At 37.1% G+C, this 18614-nt stretch overlaps 1 protein-coding gene and 1 pseudogene across 2 annotated transcripts in view; one reads left to right on the forward strand and one right to left on the reverse strand.

Annotated features, from left to right (window-relative positions):
- Positions 1-14423, forward strand: part of SPIN1 (spindlin 1) — a 57326-nt gene extending 42903 nt beyond the window's left edge. For both annotated transcript variants that reach the window (XM_065740674.1, XM_065740675.1), the window contains exons 3-6: positions 4430-4478; positions 9488-9741; positions 10619-10852; positions 13272-14423. In XM_065740674.1, the coding sequence (XP_065596746.1) occupies positions 4430-4478; positions 9488-9741; positions 10619-10852; positions 13272-13471 (737 nt within the window). In that variant the 3' untranslated portion in view covers positions 13472-14423. The remainder of the gene's footprint in view (positions 1-4429; positions 4479-9487; positions 9742-10618; positions 10853-13271) is intronic.
- Positions 14424-14505: 82 nt separating this feature from the next.
- On the reverse strand, positions 14506-14614 carry LOC136051342 (5S ribosomal RNA; annotated as a pseudogene).
- Positions 14615-18614: the final 4000 nt, after the last annotated feature.

Here is an 18614-nt window from a genome sequence, read left to right on the forward strand (position 1 = left end):
CATTCCATCACAGAAGGCCATCAGATTGCTCAGGGAAGATCTGCCCATTGTGAAGCCATACTGGCTGTCATGGATCACCTCTTTGTGTCATGTGTGCCTTAATATGACTACTAGAAGGATCTGCTCCATGATGCACAGAGGTGAGGCTCACCAGCCTGTAGTTTTCCAGGTCATCCTTTTTCCCTTATTAAAAATGGGAGTAATGTTTCCCTTTTTCCAGTCACTAGAGCTTTCCCACGGCAACCACGATTTATCAAATATGATGGAGTGTGGCTTGGCAACCACATCAGCCATCTCTCTCAGAACCTTGGATGCATGTACTTAACATAAATTCACTCTCATGAGAAAATCTCAGACTGTTCCACTGTTACAGTGGGACAGAATCTGCTCCTGTCACCGGGACCTAGAGGTTCAGGGTCCTGGCAGACACAGGGAGCCTAAGCACCAGTGAAGACTGAGGCAAAGCACTTACTGAGCACCTCAACTTTTTCCATGTCTGAGGAAGTCAGTTCTCCATCTTCATTAATCAGAGGGGGAACACTCCTTGGTCTGTCTCCTCCTGCCTATATACCAGTACAACTGCTTCTCATTATTTTTCATGTCCCTTTCCAAGTTCAACTCCATCTGTGCCTTGGCTTTCTTGATTTTATCTCTCTACACATGTGGACCATCTCCCTGTATTCTTCCCAGACTACAAAACCTGCTTCTGCTACCTGTACGTTTCTCTTTTTTCCCTCAGTTTAAAGTACAGGTCCTTGCTCAGCCACACTGGTTGCCTGCCTCTTCTGCTTAATTTCTTCTCCTAGGGGATGGAGAACTCTTCTGCTCATAGAAGGGTGTCCTTAAAGAGCTGCCAGATCTGTTCTGTTCCTGTGCCCTTAGGGACAGTTTCCCAGGGGCTCCCATCCAGCAGCTGAAAGTTTGTTCTCCTGAAGTTCGGGGTACTGACTCTACTTTGTGTGAGGCCTGCCTTCTTCCAGATCACAAACTCCACCAGGGCATGGTAACTATCAGTCCAGGCTGTCTCCAATCTTAACCTCTCTAATACTCTCCTCTGTGTCAGTGAGCACCTGGCCTAATAAGGCTTCACCTTGGGTTGGTCCCTCTAATACCTAGACCTGGAAGTTATCCTTAACAGACTCCAGGAATCTCCTGGATTGTCTGCCACCCGCAGATTGTCTGTCACTGCAATCCCGGCAGATATCTGGGTGATCGAAATCCCCCATCAGGACAAGAACCTGTGAGTGTGATGCTTCTTACAGCTAAATATCCACAGTCAACAGGCTCCCTTGATCAGGTGGCCTGTAGTAAACCCTAGCGACTAGATGTCCTTTACTGGACCAGTCCTTGATTTTAACCCTTAAGCTCTCAACCTGATCATGACTGTTGCTCAGACATAGCTCTTCACAATCTGTCCACTTCCTAGTCTACTTCCTAACACAGAGTTTTTGTTTTACTGCTATTTTACCTAGACATATCATCATCTTCCTGTGGCTGAAAGACAAACCAGGCAGATAAATCTGTTTTGTGACTTTTTAACTGTTAACAGTACCACAGCTGTTAAAATGAGTTTTATTCTACATGTGTAGTTAGTTGGGGCCCTTCCCACCATGTCTTGATTTCAGAATTCTCACTGATAATTGCAAGGGTTATTGAGGATCTCTTCACTGCATCTTGATTAGTGGTAGTACAGTGATAAATAATAAAGTGTCATCAGTTACATCTCGAAGACGCTTTCCATTCACTTTGAATTGTAGCTACAATTCTGAATTGTCTGTGGATGCTCTTGAACTTTCTAGTTGTAATGCAGAAACTATCACTGCAGCAGATGTCCTGAATAAAGGAAGACTTGGGCAGGCTAATATGTTAGATTATTTTGTGTTTGGCCATGTTATATAAGGTTAAAATTAGCATATGGACGCTTGTTTCATCCCCCTTAAGGAAGAGAAACAATCATTGATCAGTGAACTATTGCAACAATTAGAGATCTGCTAGCTGAGTGAAGTGCTACATAATTCAGTAATTTAACCTAAGATGTCTTTAAAGTTAGTTTGCATCTTTCTGAAATGTTAGTGGAAAATATGGAATTGACTTCAGGGCAATAGGCTTATAATCAGTAGTGCAGTGGGTTTGTTCTATTAGGATTTTTAAATACGTATAATCTTACCTTCTTTTAAACTTGATGTTTCTAAATGCTGTAACTTATGTAATAAACTGTTTAAAATATTGGCGTGAGGAGCTGAGCATTAGTTGGTCTCTTCAGTTTAGAGTTTACTACAGGAGTTCCTTCAGGAGCTGTCAAGCTTCAACTGTCAGCAAAAAAGAGTAAAAGTCACCTCTCAAACCCTTGGTAGACTTTTGTTTTTAGCATCTGTTAGCTTGGTATGATGCTTGTGTGCTTTGGTGAAACAGAGTCAAAGAATGCACCTACTCAGCAAAGTACTGAGGAATGACTCCCAGGCCCAACACAGGATTTTTTGAGAAACACAGTTCAGCACACAGCTAGACAAAAATGTAGTGAGATGGGTATGCAGTTGGCTGATACATCAGGCTCAAAAAATTATAGTAAATGGGATTGCATCATTCTGAGAGCCTGTCACTAGAGTGCTCTTCAGGGCTCAAAATCTAGAGCCAGACCTTTCAAATTCTTTCAGATTTTTATAAATGATCTGCCATTTTACTTAGTCTGCGTCCAAATGATACTCAGCTAAGAGAAGCTGGTGACTCTCTCAAGGGTGGAGAAATCCTGCAGGGAGACCTTGACAAATTGGAGGGCTGAGGAATCACAAACTACATGAAGTTAGGGCCACAAAAATGATCAAGAGATGGAGCACCTCTCCTGTGAGGATGGGCTGAAAAAGCTGTTCAGCCTGGAGAGGGCTCTGAGGTGACCTGATATCAGAATTTCGGTACTGGCAGTTTTCTAACACTAGTTGCTAATCATTATGAATATAGGTACTTGGCATAGGTGTTTTCCCCTTATCAACTGCTGTCAGGAAAACATAGGCAACAGTTACTGAAGAAAAATGAGTAAAAGATCAAGGGGAAGAGCAGACACAGACAGAGGGAGAAATTTCACCACTTAACCAGGGTTGTCTTAAGTCTTAATCCATGGGTGATGGGTGAATGTGCATATTCAATATTATATACTGTAGTTGGTCTGAGACTGCCCTTGGGGTGGCAAAACACTTGTGTGTTATCTTTCATGCAATAATTGGATGCTAAAAAAAGTTATCTCCTTAGTTAAGTACTGTTCACAAGCAACATTCTAACAACCATCATTAGCCTTCTTTTCTCCTTTTCTTTCTCTTATTATAAGCTTTTAAGTTTACAAATTAATTCCAGTTATCACTGGAATAAATTCAATGCCCTTCTATCCATGAAAAATCACATTAAAGATTTCTGTCCTTATTTCAGATTTATCTGCTAGATTCTTCCAGGCTTTATTTGCACTTACTGATTGTTCCTTACCTTTAAGGAGCCCATCTGCAGCCATTGTTTTCACTACTTTTCCTTTTTTACTTTTTCCAGCATGAACTACTCTGAGACTCTTATTAATGCCTGTTTTACTGAATCAGGATTCTCACTCAGTACTGCTTGATGTCTCTGCTGTGACTTCATGGACTATCTTGTGCATTATGCCCACTACTGGCAAGAGTGCGGCACTCTCTTACCAGATTCTTAGCAACTTCATAAAAGGAAGTTGTAACTCTTTAAACACCTTATTTTAAGTCTTTAGACATTTAATTGCTGTTTGATTTAGCAGAATATTACAGCAATTAAATCACAAGTATAAGTTATGCTTGGTGGAATTAGTATAGTAATTGCGATGTGCAGCTGATTCACAGTACAAATATGATATATTTAACTGTGTCTGTTAGATCCTCCTCATCATAATGCTAGACATTCTTGTTTGCTTGGAAAGAATATGTGAGTTGAAGCTAGCTCAAGAGACATGCTCTCTTCATGGCTTTTTTGTTTATTGCTTAGTTTTCTTATGTTCCATAGTCGGAATCACATTTGGTCTGATTAATTCAGCAAGACATGCATTTGCATTTTTTGGTTAGCGTAAGAACAGACAGTTGCACAGTCAGTTGATTCACTTAACTGCGGTAGTTAACTGATCATCTCAACAGTTTGGGCCATTTCTTTAGAACACAGACCGTTGAGGTCCCTGTTGTGTGAAGTTCAGCTTTCTTTTTGGCTACTGTAGCTGTATCACTCTTCAAGCTTCATGAGGACGTAATCCATTCCTATTTCTGTAGCACCTTTTCACTGAGTTCACTGATCAATCACAACATGAAGTTTTTGAATTGTGTACATTTTACTGTTCATAAGGAAATTTTTATATAATATTTTTATATAGATTTTTGTGACGTTGTGCACAGGCTTTTATTTTTCATTAATTCCATCATCATTTATATTGTAGGTCATGCAGGAGTTTCTGCCAGCATGATGAAGAAAAGAACTTCCCACAAGTAAGTTATTAATATTTTTACAAAAATATAGCTGTCTGTAACTGGAAAGACTGTTTTAGATATATATCTGCATTGTTCCAATCACTTCTGTGGAACTTAGGGAATAGCATTCAGTCTATTTGTGCAGTCAGACTTCAGTTCTTACTGGTAGGAAAGAATAAGCCACTAAGGGAGTTTTATGCATCATTTTTGAATGTTACAGTGAAATTATCTTGTGACTACAATTTACAATTACTCTGGAATTGAGAGAGAAGCAGTTGCAAGCCAGAAACTGGTCACATATACTCAGGGACCTCTTAACAATCTGGCAAAATGTTCACCCATTGTTAACAAGCTGACAAAAATTGTAAAGCATGTTTACTCGTAGACCAGTATGGAAGTAACTTTAGGTGTATTTTATCTTCCATTCACTAGAACTGTAGTTTTGAAAAGGATTTTTCACTTTTCTAAAATAAAGAACATACTGAAATATGTCTGTTAGAAGGCTGCTGTTCATGTGTGAAGGCTATATTCTTATGCATTCTCGTGACGTGCATTATTTCCTGTACAAGATCTTTTAAGTATTAGCAGCTGAATGTTGCTGAGTAGCTGTGAGAAAACAGTTAATACTCTGGGCATTATTAATCTTAGTGTCAAACAGTGAGATGTATCTGACTGCATCTCTGGTGGGAGAAATCTAGGTTGCTTTAGTGTAAAACATATTAAAAAGTTAATAGTTCCATTTTAAGTGTAAAGTCCAATAATGGTGATATGACATGCATCAATCCAAAGCAGTTTGCCAAGCAAGTGTGTTTTCAGTGATTTAACATATTTGAGTAAGTAATAATTGTTTCCCAGAGGCAACACTTGATGTAAAACTACTCTAATCCCTTCCAACAACTCATCATTATCCATTCTTGTCTATCTACGTAGATGGCAGAGACATACGTTTATTTGTCTAGAGGCAGGTAGAGTTGGTTAAAACTTAATTTCTCTTGTTCTTTTTCAACCGCTCAGAGAAAGGAGTGTATGATGGGAAGACTATCAGAGGTGGGTTGCCTTTTGTACTTGAGGGTGGCTAGATTTGTCTTTACTGTTGTGTTGATATACAGCTTTTAAATACCTAAATAGGTTCTGCGTTTGTTAGCATAAAGGCTATATGCTATGATTTTGAGGAATTATCTTAACTGTCCAGCTTAGTTGTATGTTAATTTAGCCTAGTTCATTAGTTTCTGGATCATTTAGTAAAGGTTTTATGTGCTAAACAAAGATACGTGCTGTTCACTGACTTATCAGAATAAGAGACTAGCAGAGAATTGTTCACATACGTAGTTTACAGTAAGAAAGTGAGATATGGACAATTCTTAAAAATACGTACTTATAACACTCTGAGCTGTTACAGTAGACAGTAAGTAGTAATGCGTACTTTGCTGTCGATTTGGTTACCATGACTTTTATAATCCTCATTTTAAATAAGACAAGAGGAACGAGCTTTTTTGGTATGTTTAGGCCATAGGAGAGACTTCATACATGCTCTAGAATTTTTGTAGCAGAGGGAAGAGCTGAGAGCATGTAAGAGAGCGTGATTCAAGGAAGTGATCATATGAGCAGTGCGGATTACTCTTCTGAACTGATCACTAAGTGGTGGTCAACTGTTGAACGCTTTGGAAAGGATTCCCACATGGTTATAGGTCAGTTGCAGAAGGACAGATCTTCCAGATGGTGTCAATGGATAGTTATGATCTTTGTGAATATGAAGCTGACCTTACTGGCATCAGATCAGCTAGTAGTGTCTCAGATCTCATTCTTTTTCCACACCTGGTGCTTAAGAAAAGAGTACGAGAAATGATGTGTGTATCAATCCTTTCTTCTCTCTGCATTTCCTGTAGTTTGCAATTTGAGGATCTCAAGGTGCCAGTTGTACCGACAGTTTAACTGCCAGTGAACCTAGCCTTTTGAATTTCTGATCCCTCTTTAAACTAACTTGTCATCTTGGCTCCTTCAGCGTCATAAGTTTTGCTATTGAGTGATGAGTTTTGAGGGAGTACAGAAAGCACTTTGTCTAACATGGCTCATAGTCTGAATATTGTGAAAACTAGTTAATAATAATTCTCTCATTGCCATCCTGCTATTGGTGGTAGTCTGTAATAATATCTCAATTGTAATAAGTTCAAGTGTCCTATTTTTAATGGCTTTTCTGCTTTATATCATGAAAGCCTGAAATTGTTTGGACCATTATGCTGTGCTTACACTATTTCAGAGTTTTCTTCCCAGTTCTTCTGCAGCTCTGCCTTTCTTTGTTTTTGTTTTTATTTTGTTTTGTTTGCAAATCCTAGGGGTATGGCTTTCTTTCATCCTTTGCTGTTTCTTTCCTTAGTTCTACTTCATCATGTTTCTCTGAGAGCTGGAAAAAAGTTTAAATTTTTAAAGACATAATTAAATGGACAATTTGTTAGACTATTAGAGAATGCCATGCTCCTTTTATAAATACCAGTTTGTCTTGTAAGCACAATCCTGAAGTAATGGTTCTCAGCTGCCCATCCAAAGTAGTTCTGCTGTACACTGTTCTTTCCTGATGGCAGCTGCCAAATTAAAGTTTGTATGAGGACCATCTAAACAAAATTTGAAGAAATAGGAAGATTTCTTTCTGCCTGTGTTGTGTCTGCAAACCTGGTTTCAATAATTAAACCTTTCCACATTACAAGGTTTTCCCTACCAGCTTAATGCCTTCAAGATATAGAAGAGAATCTGAAACACACTGAGGATATATCTGATGTGTTGAGAGCTATTTCTAGGTCTTGCTGTTTTTTGGTTTGTCTTTCTGCATGTGTTGTATGTATCTAGAAAAATTGTTACCTCAATCTGAGTAGAATTTTTAATGAGGTAAATATTTTGGGTCTTCTGAATATAGCATCTCAGGAAGTTATTTATATTCTTATTAGTATATTACAGAAACAGTGTACTGCTAAGGAGTTACTTGGGTTGGTTACTTTTTGTCTTGTATAAAAATAAATTTGTAGCTGTTACTTAAAAAGCTATACATTCTTTCTTAATACATGTTCATATGCAAGAAAATAGAATTTTTCCTTGGAAATGTACTAGTTTAAAGATCTCATTTCTTGCATTAAAAAATACTGCAAATGAAAGTGAAAGACTGTTTAGTGGAACAGCCTTCAAAAACAGCTTTGTCTGCAAGTATACTTGTCTGGTGTTTGACTTGTAACTACATTTACAATGCTTTTTGCCCTCTCCAAGTTTGGACTCACCTATGTAGTATTTTCCTATCATATCATTTGGAGTGACTGTGAAGCTTTCCACTTAATAGTTTAAACATTACCGGGAGATTATACTCTATAGGTGAAAAGTAGCAATTGTCATTGAACAGTATCTTTAAACTTGTCAACAATCAGATAATTAGCAGTATGTACAAACTTAAAAAGCTGATGTTATTGTAACTATTTTCAGATTTTTTTTAACTTCAGTTTGTTTTATCCTACCGTAAATGTAACTAAGACTCATTAGAACTAAGTAAATATAAAACTCATCTCTATTGTCTCATCTCACTTAGTTGTAATAAAGTATTAACTGGTACTATTGTAATTTTAAAAAAAGAAACACTTGAGCAAGAATTTGAAAACGCATTCCGGTTTCTGCATAAAATTGAAACCATCTGTTAGACTCTCAGCCAGATAGTTCATAGTAATTTGTGCTGTCAGAAGTTAGGACTACAAATACTGTAGGCTTCTCTTGCTGAAAAAGTCAAATCATAAAAGAGGAATTTTGGTAAATTATACTACTGAAGTTCCTGCTAAGATCTTTTTTCTGGAGGTGGGACAATCTAGTGAAATAATAAACTGATGGAATAACCATACATCTTTCTTTTGGACAGAATTTTGAATACATTTTCAACATTAATGCATTCTAGATTCATATAGTGAGTGCATTATTCTGTAGCAGGAGACTTTCCTGTTACTTGTTTTCTTTGTATCTCTATCATACGTAACACTGCTTAGTGAGCTCTGATCATTCTTTGAGACATTTCTCTTCAATTACCGCTGTCTTTAAAGAAGAATATTTTGTTTCCAACCTATTTTCATTCTTTAGATGTTGCTTTCAAGAATGTTATTGCATATTTAACTGCCATATAAATGATGTAACAGGTAGTAACTAATCAAAACAATTATTTTAGTATTAGTTGAGGCTCACAACTATTTTGATGTCACCCTCCTAAATAATCATTTTAAGAATTAAAATTATTGTAACATGCTAAAACAGACACAGTACTAATTTCTTATCCCCATTATACTGTGTATGAAGCTGTTAGTGCTTTGAAACTGTCCAGTAGTTTACGTGATTGCTGATCAGATCAGCTGATGTTCACTAGAAGGAATTTTCATGCAACTTCTGTGAAAACAAGAAAGGCAGAAAAATGTATTTAATCAATTCAGTAAGCCTCCTGTTGCCATTATCATTACATATCATTTTAACTGTTGCAATAAAAGGGAATGGTAGAGGAATTTTATTGCTGACATACCTTTAAAAATATTTCAACCCCAGAATAAGTGCAGAAACAAGCTAAGTATCCTTCAGCTGAAAACACAGGTTACAGGAGAAAAAGAAATGCCTAAGAAGAATTTTAGTCACCTGACAGAAATATTTTTACCTATTTCTTCATCCTGATGTAAGGGATTTAGGTTTCTATTCACAAGAGAGAGAAACAAGATGGTAAAGTTACATGACGTTGTGGTTTGAGGTGTGATCAGGTGAGTTTTACAATTGGTAGTGTAGCAATTTTGTTGTTAAGCAGACTAGATCTATAATTATGAAACTTGCATTACAAAATGTTGTTGGGAGTAATCCACTACTTTTTAGTATGTTTCTGTTGTGTTTTTTTTTCCAGCATGGTGTAATAAGCTTTATGGTTTTATTTCAGTAAGGTACACTGTGCTATAGGCAAAGTATACACTTCTTATCCGGAGTAGAATTTTGAATATGTACTTGTTTAATATTTTGTTTGTATCTGTGTACAGAAAGCACAGAAACAATGTGGGACCAAGCAAACCTATTTCTCAGCCACGAAGAAACATTGTAGGCTGCAGAATACAACATGGATGGAAAGAAGGGAGTGGACCTGTAACACAGTGGAAGGGCACAGTTCTTGACCAAGTTCCTGTAAATCCCTCTCTTTATCTTATAAAGTATGATGGATTTGATTGTGTATATGGACTAGAGCTGCACAAAGATGAAAGAGTTTCTGCTCTTGAAGTCCTTCCAGACAGAGTTGGTAAGTATTTCTTTTTTTCTTAAATACTCACATTTAAGCTGACACTTATTTTTGAATATTCTCTCTCAGTGTCTCCTCACACCCCCAAGATGACATCTGAACACTTAGATTTTATTAATAAATTCTTGTTAAAGGCAGAGTAATCCTTAGTGTTAGTTTTACACTTTCGGATTTTACCAATATTTGACAATACCAGAGAATCCAGTAGGTTTTTTTTTTTTTTTTGTCTTTAAATAGCCTATAGTACATTCTGTAGGTTTTGCTTAGGTTCTTACCTTAACAAGATTTTGAAAACTTAGCTTTGATTTTTCCATTAACATTTAAATTGTAGGTCCTGGTGTAGGGAGCCTGCTTTGGCAGGGGTTTGGACTAGATGATCTCTGGAGTTTCCTTCCAACCCCTACAGTTCTGTGATTCTGTGATCTTGGTTATGCTGTGTGCAGCATGTCTAGCAGTGATATTTTTCCTTCTGTACATTCCCTTAAGTATTTCTAATAGCAGCAGAAAGCATTTTCAAAGACTTCAGCTTCTTAGAACTTCCCTGTGTTTGGCTTCTCTTCCTTTTCCTGCTTTCCTGACCTACTCCCTGCCCAATACCTAGCTGAAATATTAAGAGTTTTCATTGCTGTGGCCTGCACTGGTTTTCTGTTACCTTGCATTATGATTATTTGATCTTGAGCAGTACAATGATTTGTTTTAACAATGCTCCTAAAATTCCATGTTTCTTCACTAATTAAACTGTCTGGAATTGACATTATTTACTTTGTATGTGAAATAACTAACTTTGAATAAAATTTGTGAATCATGAAAAAAACTGTTTTTCCCAATGGCATGTATCTGAGCTTTTGAATGAACTTATGGAATGCTGTCATTGCAGCTTCATCTCGAATTAGTGATGCCCACCTGGCAGACACAATGATTGGCAAAGCTGTGGAACATATGTTTGAGACAGAAGATGGCTCAAAAGATGAATGGAGGGGGATGGTCTTGGCTCGAGCTCCTATTATGAACACATGGTTTTATATTACCTACGAGAAAGATCCTGTCTTGTACATGTACCAACTCTTAGATGATTATAAAGAGGGTGACCTTCGCATTATGCCTGATTCAAGTAAGTAGGCCAGTTAATTTTTTTTTTCTTCTGGAAAGTATCACTTTTTAATATAAATATTTACCTGTTGTTTATTTATGGATGTGGGAGTTTGTTTTTGTGAACATGGTTTCGTACAAATGCAGTTCTGTTGATCTGAGGAGTTGTGGGGGTGGTTTATTTGTTTGTTTCTTTAAAAACTGCTCACTCACTTTAGATACAGTACTAGAGATACTACAAGTATCTCAACTAGAGCTGATTGTGGATACAATTCCAGATTTGATTCTATAGCATTTGGGTTGCATGGAGCTTGCATTTGGCAATTGTGTAATTGAGATCCTCTGCATAAGGACTAAGGAAAAGCAAATTTGTGGATGAACAGTTGGCTGATGTGTTGGTGTCAAAGTGTTGTAGTAAGTGGGGTTACATCAGGTTGTTGAGATTCCCAGGGCTCCATTTTAGGGCCAGTTCTCTTCATTGTTTTAATAAGTCATCTAGACACAAGTACTCAGAAGCACACTGGCTAAGTTTGCAGGTGATGAAGATAAGAATTCACTGTTGAGAAATTTCATTTTTAATCAGCAGAAGGGTATACTGTAAGTAGAGGAAGGTCATTTTCCATAATTATTCCTAACTTTGCTGAAAGTATGTACTTGCTACTGTGGAAGAGGTTCTGTCTGGAGTTTTTAAGTAGAAACTGATGAACCAGAAACTTTCCACTGTTGTTCTGATATAGAAAGAGGTATCGTAGCTCACAGAGATTGCTATTGATTTGTATTTCTGAAGCTGTTCTTAAAAGAATAGTATTTGGGGGCTAACTAACATAGTCAAATTAGTTTAGCTGTGATAGGTGTCTTCAAAGTGGAAAACTTTTGAGTAGTTTATGTCAGGAAAGAAGTGCTTAAACTATGAAAGTTCATTTTCTTCCACATGTTGCAAGATGAAGAAAAAAATGGGCAGATTAGTGGAATGTTTTTTCCTTGTTTCTTAAAGTGGAAGTTTTTGTGGCTTTTCCTAATAACGCGAAGAAATTTTGCAGAATATTGTTGGAGAGTATTGGGTACTCTGTACAAAAATAAAAAAAAAAAAAAGGAAAGCTTGTAAATAATACTTCAGTTTGATGTCTCCCACACATCTAATACACTAGATAACTTAAGGTCAAATTAATAATCAGATAACTGTAGTAGCTGATGTAGTAGCCACAGATGTTAACGACACATGACCTTCCTGTTCCTAACAAAATAAAGTCAAGTGACCACCTTCTGCTTCTCTCTCTTTCTAAAACTCTTCAAAGTATGTGCTGCCTTCCCTGAACCTGGATGATTTTCAAGTAGTATGAATTGTCCTTATATTAATGTTTGGATGGTGACAGTAGTAGTATTTTTCAAATCAGATTTTAGTCTACTTAGAAGTATGTCTGTAAGTATGTTAGAATTTGCTGTGGTGTTAAAACTAAAACTTACAGGGAAGTTTCATTTCATTTTCTCAAGTACAGGTCGTTGCTTGTCTTTGTGTATGTGAGGACACTAAAATGTTAATAACTTCTTTGAACATTTTTTTTTGTAAGGGGAAAATACATTACTGGATTTGATAAAGCTGTGTAAATACTACACAATTCTTTCTAAATTAAAATGTGTTAAGGATATGTTTTGTCAATAAACAGTTAATATAAAACTGATTTTTGAGAGAATTTTAAGAGAATGATAACTATTTGTGATGCATTAATGGAGGAACTGTCCATTTTCAGAGAAACATCCTAAAAAAAGTAGGGAAGGAGTGTAGTGGGTTTTTTTGTGAGGTTAGCTTCCAGTTCTCCAATACACTGTTACTACTGCTTATTTGTTTTGTAATTGACTTGTCTTTTTGCGTCCACATTTGGCATAGACATTGTCCAAAAATATAGGTGTACTTCTGGGTAGATCTTGCTAGCCAAGCAAATAATATGGTTAGACTTTACTAATGGTAAATATTCTAATGTCAAATCAAATGTCCTTTTTAACAAAAAGGTTACACTTAATAGACATCTTAGAGGTGTGCTTGTTGCATATGTTCAAACATCACGTAATGTGTATGTAGGAGGTAGAAGGGTTTGCTGATGAGATCCTGTCTATTTCCTTCTGGCATCTTTGATTAAGTAATGCACAAACATTTTTATAAGATGTATGTAAGCCTTGATAAAAGATAGTCTAAGTAACCAAAAGTGCTGGTTTTGACTTTGTAAAATTGAACTGTTGTTTTACTGTCAGGTTAAAAATGTATGCTATTGTAGTTTCCAGAAGTACACTGGTTATTAAGTGTTTGCCTGAACAAAACTAACAGTACACTGTGTATTTGAAAGTTCTAATAGATCCTTACTGATTTTTCAGATGAGTCTGATGTTGTTTTCTGTATACTGAAATTCCATCTATGCCTACCAAAGTACACTGTTTCTGTGTTACAGATGATTCACCTCCTGCAGAACGGGAACCAGGTGAAGTTGTGGACAGCCTGGTAGGCAAACAAGTGGAATATGCCAAAGAAGATGGCTCAAAACGAACTGGCATGGTCATTCATCAAGTTGAAGCCAAACCATCTGTCTATTTCATCAAGTTTGATGATGATTTCCATATTTATGTCTACGATTTGGTGAAGACATCCTAGGCGTCATTGTGAACTTTGCCAAATTTGTGGAACTATTAAATGTAAAATTTGTAGACACAAAGACTTGACTGCTTTCCAGTTTAATGAAAGCTTAAATGTCCCTGCGAACCCACAATCTCTGCCAGCAAAACTGTTTTGTTCAGAATAATAGGAAAAAAATTACGTGAACATGACACATTTTGTGTAAGAGAACTCCTTTTCTTGGAGGAAGTCAGTATATCTGGGCAGGAGGGAGTTAAGAGCAAAAAACAGCTGCAAATTCAGGCTGTGTAAAGTTGATCAAGTATTGTAATCCTTAATCTAAATTTTTTCATAGATTTTAACTTTCTTCAACTTTGCACTCACCTCATGCAAGTGTAGTTTGATATTTTGATATGCCTTCTTTTGTAACATTATATTTTATTTCTTGGCTACTGGCAGCCCTTGTTTTCAGGGTTGGGACAGGACTGATGAAAGGTTTGAATGATTTGTGCAGCATTTAGGAGTGCCTGACCCAAGTAACACCTACTGTGTTTCTACACTTTATTTTAAATATAGCTTCTTAAGAATTTGCAGTACATGGAAATACTTGTGCATTTTTAGTAGTCACATGGCTGTAGGATATCAAGTGTTTGACTTGCGCACCTTTCAGTGAAAAGTCTTTAAACTATAAAAATGTATTTAATCTCTATAACCAGTTAATTAGAAAATGCAGGGTTAATGGCCCATATTTACAAGTTGTAGGAACCAGTAAAAAACACTCAACAAGGCTGCCTTCAATCCTAAATGTTGTACTTCTTTATTTGTTCATTACTCTCTTAGAAAAACCCAAGTGCTTGGTGCCACGAGTTTAACAGTTTATATGCTACTTCAGAAGACTTTTAGACTACACATTGGCAATCAGTAGTCTCTTATCTAATACCAAAATTGAGCAACCTGAATGTTTGTGTGGATTAGATGCCTAACGGTAATTAATATTTGTTACAGTTTTATGATTGTTGTTGTATTATTGATATTCCACTTCATAACATCATGTGGGGTATTGGGAGTTAAAGAGCCTACAGCACCCGGTATTCCCAGGAGGTCTCCCATCCAAGAACTGACCAGGCCCGACTCTGATTAGCTTCTGAGATCAGGTGTTGCCAGAGTGGTATGGCCGCAGACAGTTTTTATCTTTCCCTCTGGGCAGAAATATGTAAAAATGCAAAGCATCGCAAAGTCACTGGATGTTCAAAGGGACAGCTCCCTCTACCCATCATGCTACTGATGCCACTTGGAGTAAATGGACTGCACTGATTACACAGCGAGCTCGGGTGGGGAACCTCAACCATCCAGGAATCCTGGAGGTGATCATAGAACTGATCAACAACGTGGCAAAAGCTCACGGCAGTTACTCAGTGTTTGCCAGTGTGGGGGAGAGAACCCGCGAGGGCAACGACTTGTACCATGAGTTAATGCTGTGGTGTAGTGGCTAGGAGCCCACAGCCACGGCCCAGCTTCGATTCCCGGGCAGGTATACCCAGAACGGAGCTGGAGCATTAAGTCTTTAACTCCCAGTACACCATATGATGTTATGATGTGGAATATCAATAATACAACAACAATCATAAAACCATAACAATATTTTACATAATAAATACAGTCTCAAAGGGGATGGAGGGTACAGGAGCCATTTTTTATTGAAGACTTAATTGTAGAGAAGGAGAGGCATTCGTTGCCTTCTGTTCAGTCTGTTGCATTCTGTTGTCGTTTGCTTGATTTTTGTTTTGTTTTCTTCTTTGATTTTTTTTTGTTTGCTTGTTTCTAACCATTTTGTTTCAAAAAAGCACCTTCCCAACTTAAATCTTTTTCTGTCTTTTCCGCATAAGGAGTGTCCAGACAAATCTACAGCGTAAATCTAATGTTGCCTTTTGTGGTGTACATTGTACTTGCTTTGAGGTATGCTGTTACTTGAATTTCATTCTGTGAACACTACAGTTCTGCATGCCAGTGGTGTGCTATCTCATGGAAGCTATAGGCAGTCTCAGTGGTTCAGCCATCTGCGTTAGATTGTGGAAGTACATAGCAGCCCACAACAGCAAAATCCTTTCTTTCACAGTTTCAGTCTTGCAGGATAGTTGCAAATGAAGATTAGGGTTGTTGGTGGGGCTTTTCTTGTTTGTTTGTTGTTGTTTGTTTTGTTTCTGCTCTTCTAAGTGTGGCAGCTTTTGAAAGCATAAGAATGGCAACAACGATCAGCACAGCAACAAAATTGTCATGTTACACTAAGGCGGAGCTCTGCAAGTTTCAAAGAATTGCTTCATGGAAGTGCAGTTTTGTGAAGACAGCGCTGTTGACGGAACGTGTACTCTGAAATCCGCCCTTATGCCATTAGTGGAAGGATGCAGGAGAGATGCTGTTAATCAGAGATCAGAGGTCTGTGTGACCTCTCATTTGGGTGTACCGGAGACTCGGTGGTTTAAGCCCCTTTCTGTCCATTTTTTTGCCTGATTTCCTATTTTAGCCTTAAGGCTCGTGCCTCATTATGCTGTTGAATGGTAATAAATACTCATCATATAAATATGATACCTTAATTCTTCGTCCATTGCTGTTGTATTGCATTATGTCCAGCTATTTCATCATGGGCAACCAAAGGCAGGCTATTGTCTTATAGTGAATAGCTTCTCAATGCAGTCCTTAAGCACTAAGTACCTGAGTAAATGTTCCTTGTGTTTTGAACAAAGTGAGCAGATTTGCAACACAGTGTTTTCATCCTGCAGATCTGTTTTATGTGTTTTCTATTGACTCTTAAGAGTCCTGCATGTAAATCTCAAAGCTGAGCCTGGCTCCATGAGCCCAAGTTGATATTTCTGGCACAAGAATGAGTGAGTGTATTGATTACACGCAAGACAAACAAATAACTTAGTACACTGAATTTGGGGCTATACACCTGAGGATCATGAGGTTTGTTTCGAAAGATCAGAGGTTTAGATCTACCAGAACATTTTTATCACTAGGCTTGCATTTGTGGGTTGTGGGCAAGCCACTTTAATACACCACATATTCTGCCAATTAGAGTATAATCTATAAACTGTAAATTTTATGGTTGTTTCTAGATGTCCCCATTGTCTATTATATAGGTATTTCCTTACATCTTTTCTTCTTTCCTTTTTCTTTCTTTTTTTTTTTTTTTTTTATCAGTAGCTTAAACCACCTTTTTGAGGCTTGAGACTAATTCCACTCTTTGCCCATCTTCTTTGGGCTTTGATTTAGGCTCATGTTTCAGATCTGCATGCAGTGCTTGCGTTACCCTGGTAACTAAATGTTGGTTCCTTGTTCTAGGGGTTCAACATTACTTTCCAAAATTACATAGGGCCTGTGATGGCACAGGCCATGGATCTTTGTATAAAAGTTATTGACCTTTCACATTTACCTGCTGTAGTATTGTTGTATATTGTGTGTGTGTGCGTGTGTGATGTCAGGCTGCCATGTAAAACTTTTTAAAAGGAAAAAAAGTTAAATGCAGACCATCCTTTTTTGCATGCTTAGAGGGTTAGGACGTTCAATGTAACAAACTAAAGTTGCATGTTAAAAATGTTTAGGTTTTGGTTTTGTTCTGTTTTTATTTTGTGTTCAATTTTTTGTGAATTTGCTTATTGTGCTGTTTTTATGGTTGTTAGTAGGATTAAATGCACCGGTGAGACAAGCATAGTGCCAACAGAAGGTAATTTTCCAGTTGTATGTGTCATGCAGCATTTAAAGGGACCGTGTATTCTGTTAACAAATAAAGAAAATCACACCTAATCAGTAAAACACTACATTTTTCTTTTGAGTGCCAAACCCTAAGCTAGGTTGGAATGAAGTATGGGGAAATTCCCTTTTTATTGAAACAGGTAGAGAATTTAATTAAAAAAAAAAAAAAAAACGATTAAAAGGTTCCACACAAATGTGCTCAAGAACTTCTTTACGGTGAGGGTGAGGAGCACTGGCACAGGCTGCACAGGGGGGTTGTACAGTCTCCTTCTCTGGAGGTATTCAAGACCCGCCTGGATGCCTACCTGTGCGACCTGGTGTAGGGAACCTGCTTTGGCAGGGGGGTTGGACTCGATGATCTCTTGAGGTCCCTTCCAACCCCTATGATTCCATGATTCTAGGAAAAATGAAGGCTTCAGATAAAATTAACTGCTTATGGGAAAAGAATGACAGTAGAAACAGTTTCTGGATCCTTGAAAATGCTGTGTTTTTTGTATTTTACATCATTAGTGCAATTTGGATGGTTCTTGGTATGTGTATAGTTCAAAGGTCTTCGTGTTCACATTTTAAAATTAGGTAATAACTTCATCTTTAGAGCTTGGTTTCATTATTTTTATTTTATTTTGAGCAATGTAGACAGTTCCCTGTTCTCTGCATTTAGAAGTATAAACACTTTAAATCTGTTACTTAATTCTGTAAGTAATTTTTATAATTATGATGTAACTCTATCCTTAAAACATTTAAAATAAACCCTTTATGTGCAACTTACGACTGTAAACTCTGTTCTCATGAACAAAATGTAGTGACATGTTTTCAGATTGTGAAGAAGCAATGTTAACAGTTTTCTAATCAATACTGAGCAATGTTTGCTGATTGGATACCTTATGAAATAGGATTGCTTGCAGAGCTAAATCTTTATTTGACGAAGGTGAAGTATAGTGCTTAAATTGTGTTTTACCAAACACAGAAAAATTCCCCTTTGGAGGGTTACACAGTGCTCTTGTGAAGAAGTGTTTATTTCTAGAGCACACAAGAAGTATTTCAGCAGTGGAAAAATTCAGGAGCATTTGGTAATTGTTAGATGATAACGTTTGTCTGTTTGACTTACTCTGTTAGATGATTTTAATTTTGATTTTTTGTTTTTGTTGTTGGTTTTGTTTATTAAATGATAAGGAGATCCAAAACAGAGGTGACAGGTAGTGAGTAGTGTTGTGATCCTGCAAATTTTCTTAAGCTATAGGAGCTTTTACACTACTATATGAAGACTTCATTCTTTTATGTTGGTGAAGATGAATTACTGAGGCAGACCATCTGTGTCGAATCTTTACTTCATTCATCCCTCAGAGTGAAAAGTACTGTACAGATACCCTGAAATAAATATTTTGTCACAAAATTTAGAAAGCTCATTAAATGTAGGATAAAAATCTATACT

Source organism: Cyrtonyx montezumae, unplaced genomic scaffold, assembly GCF_038088225.1.
Source record: "Cyrtonyx montezumae isolate F1298 unplaced genomic scaffold, pur_monq_1.0 scaffold_29, whole genome shotgun sequence".
NCBI lineage: Eukaryota > Metazoa > Chordata > Aves > Galliformes > Odontophoridae > Cyrtonyx > Cyrtonyx montezumae.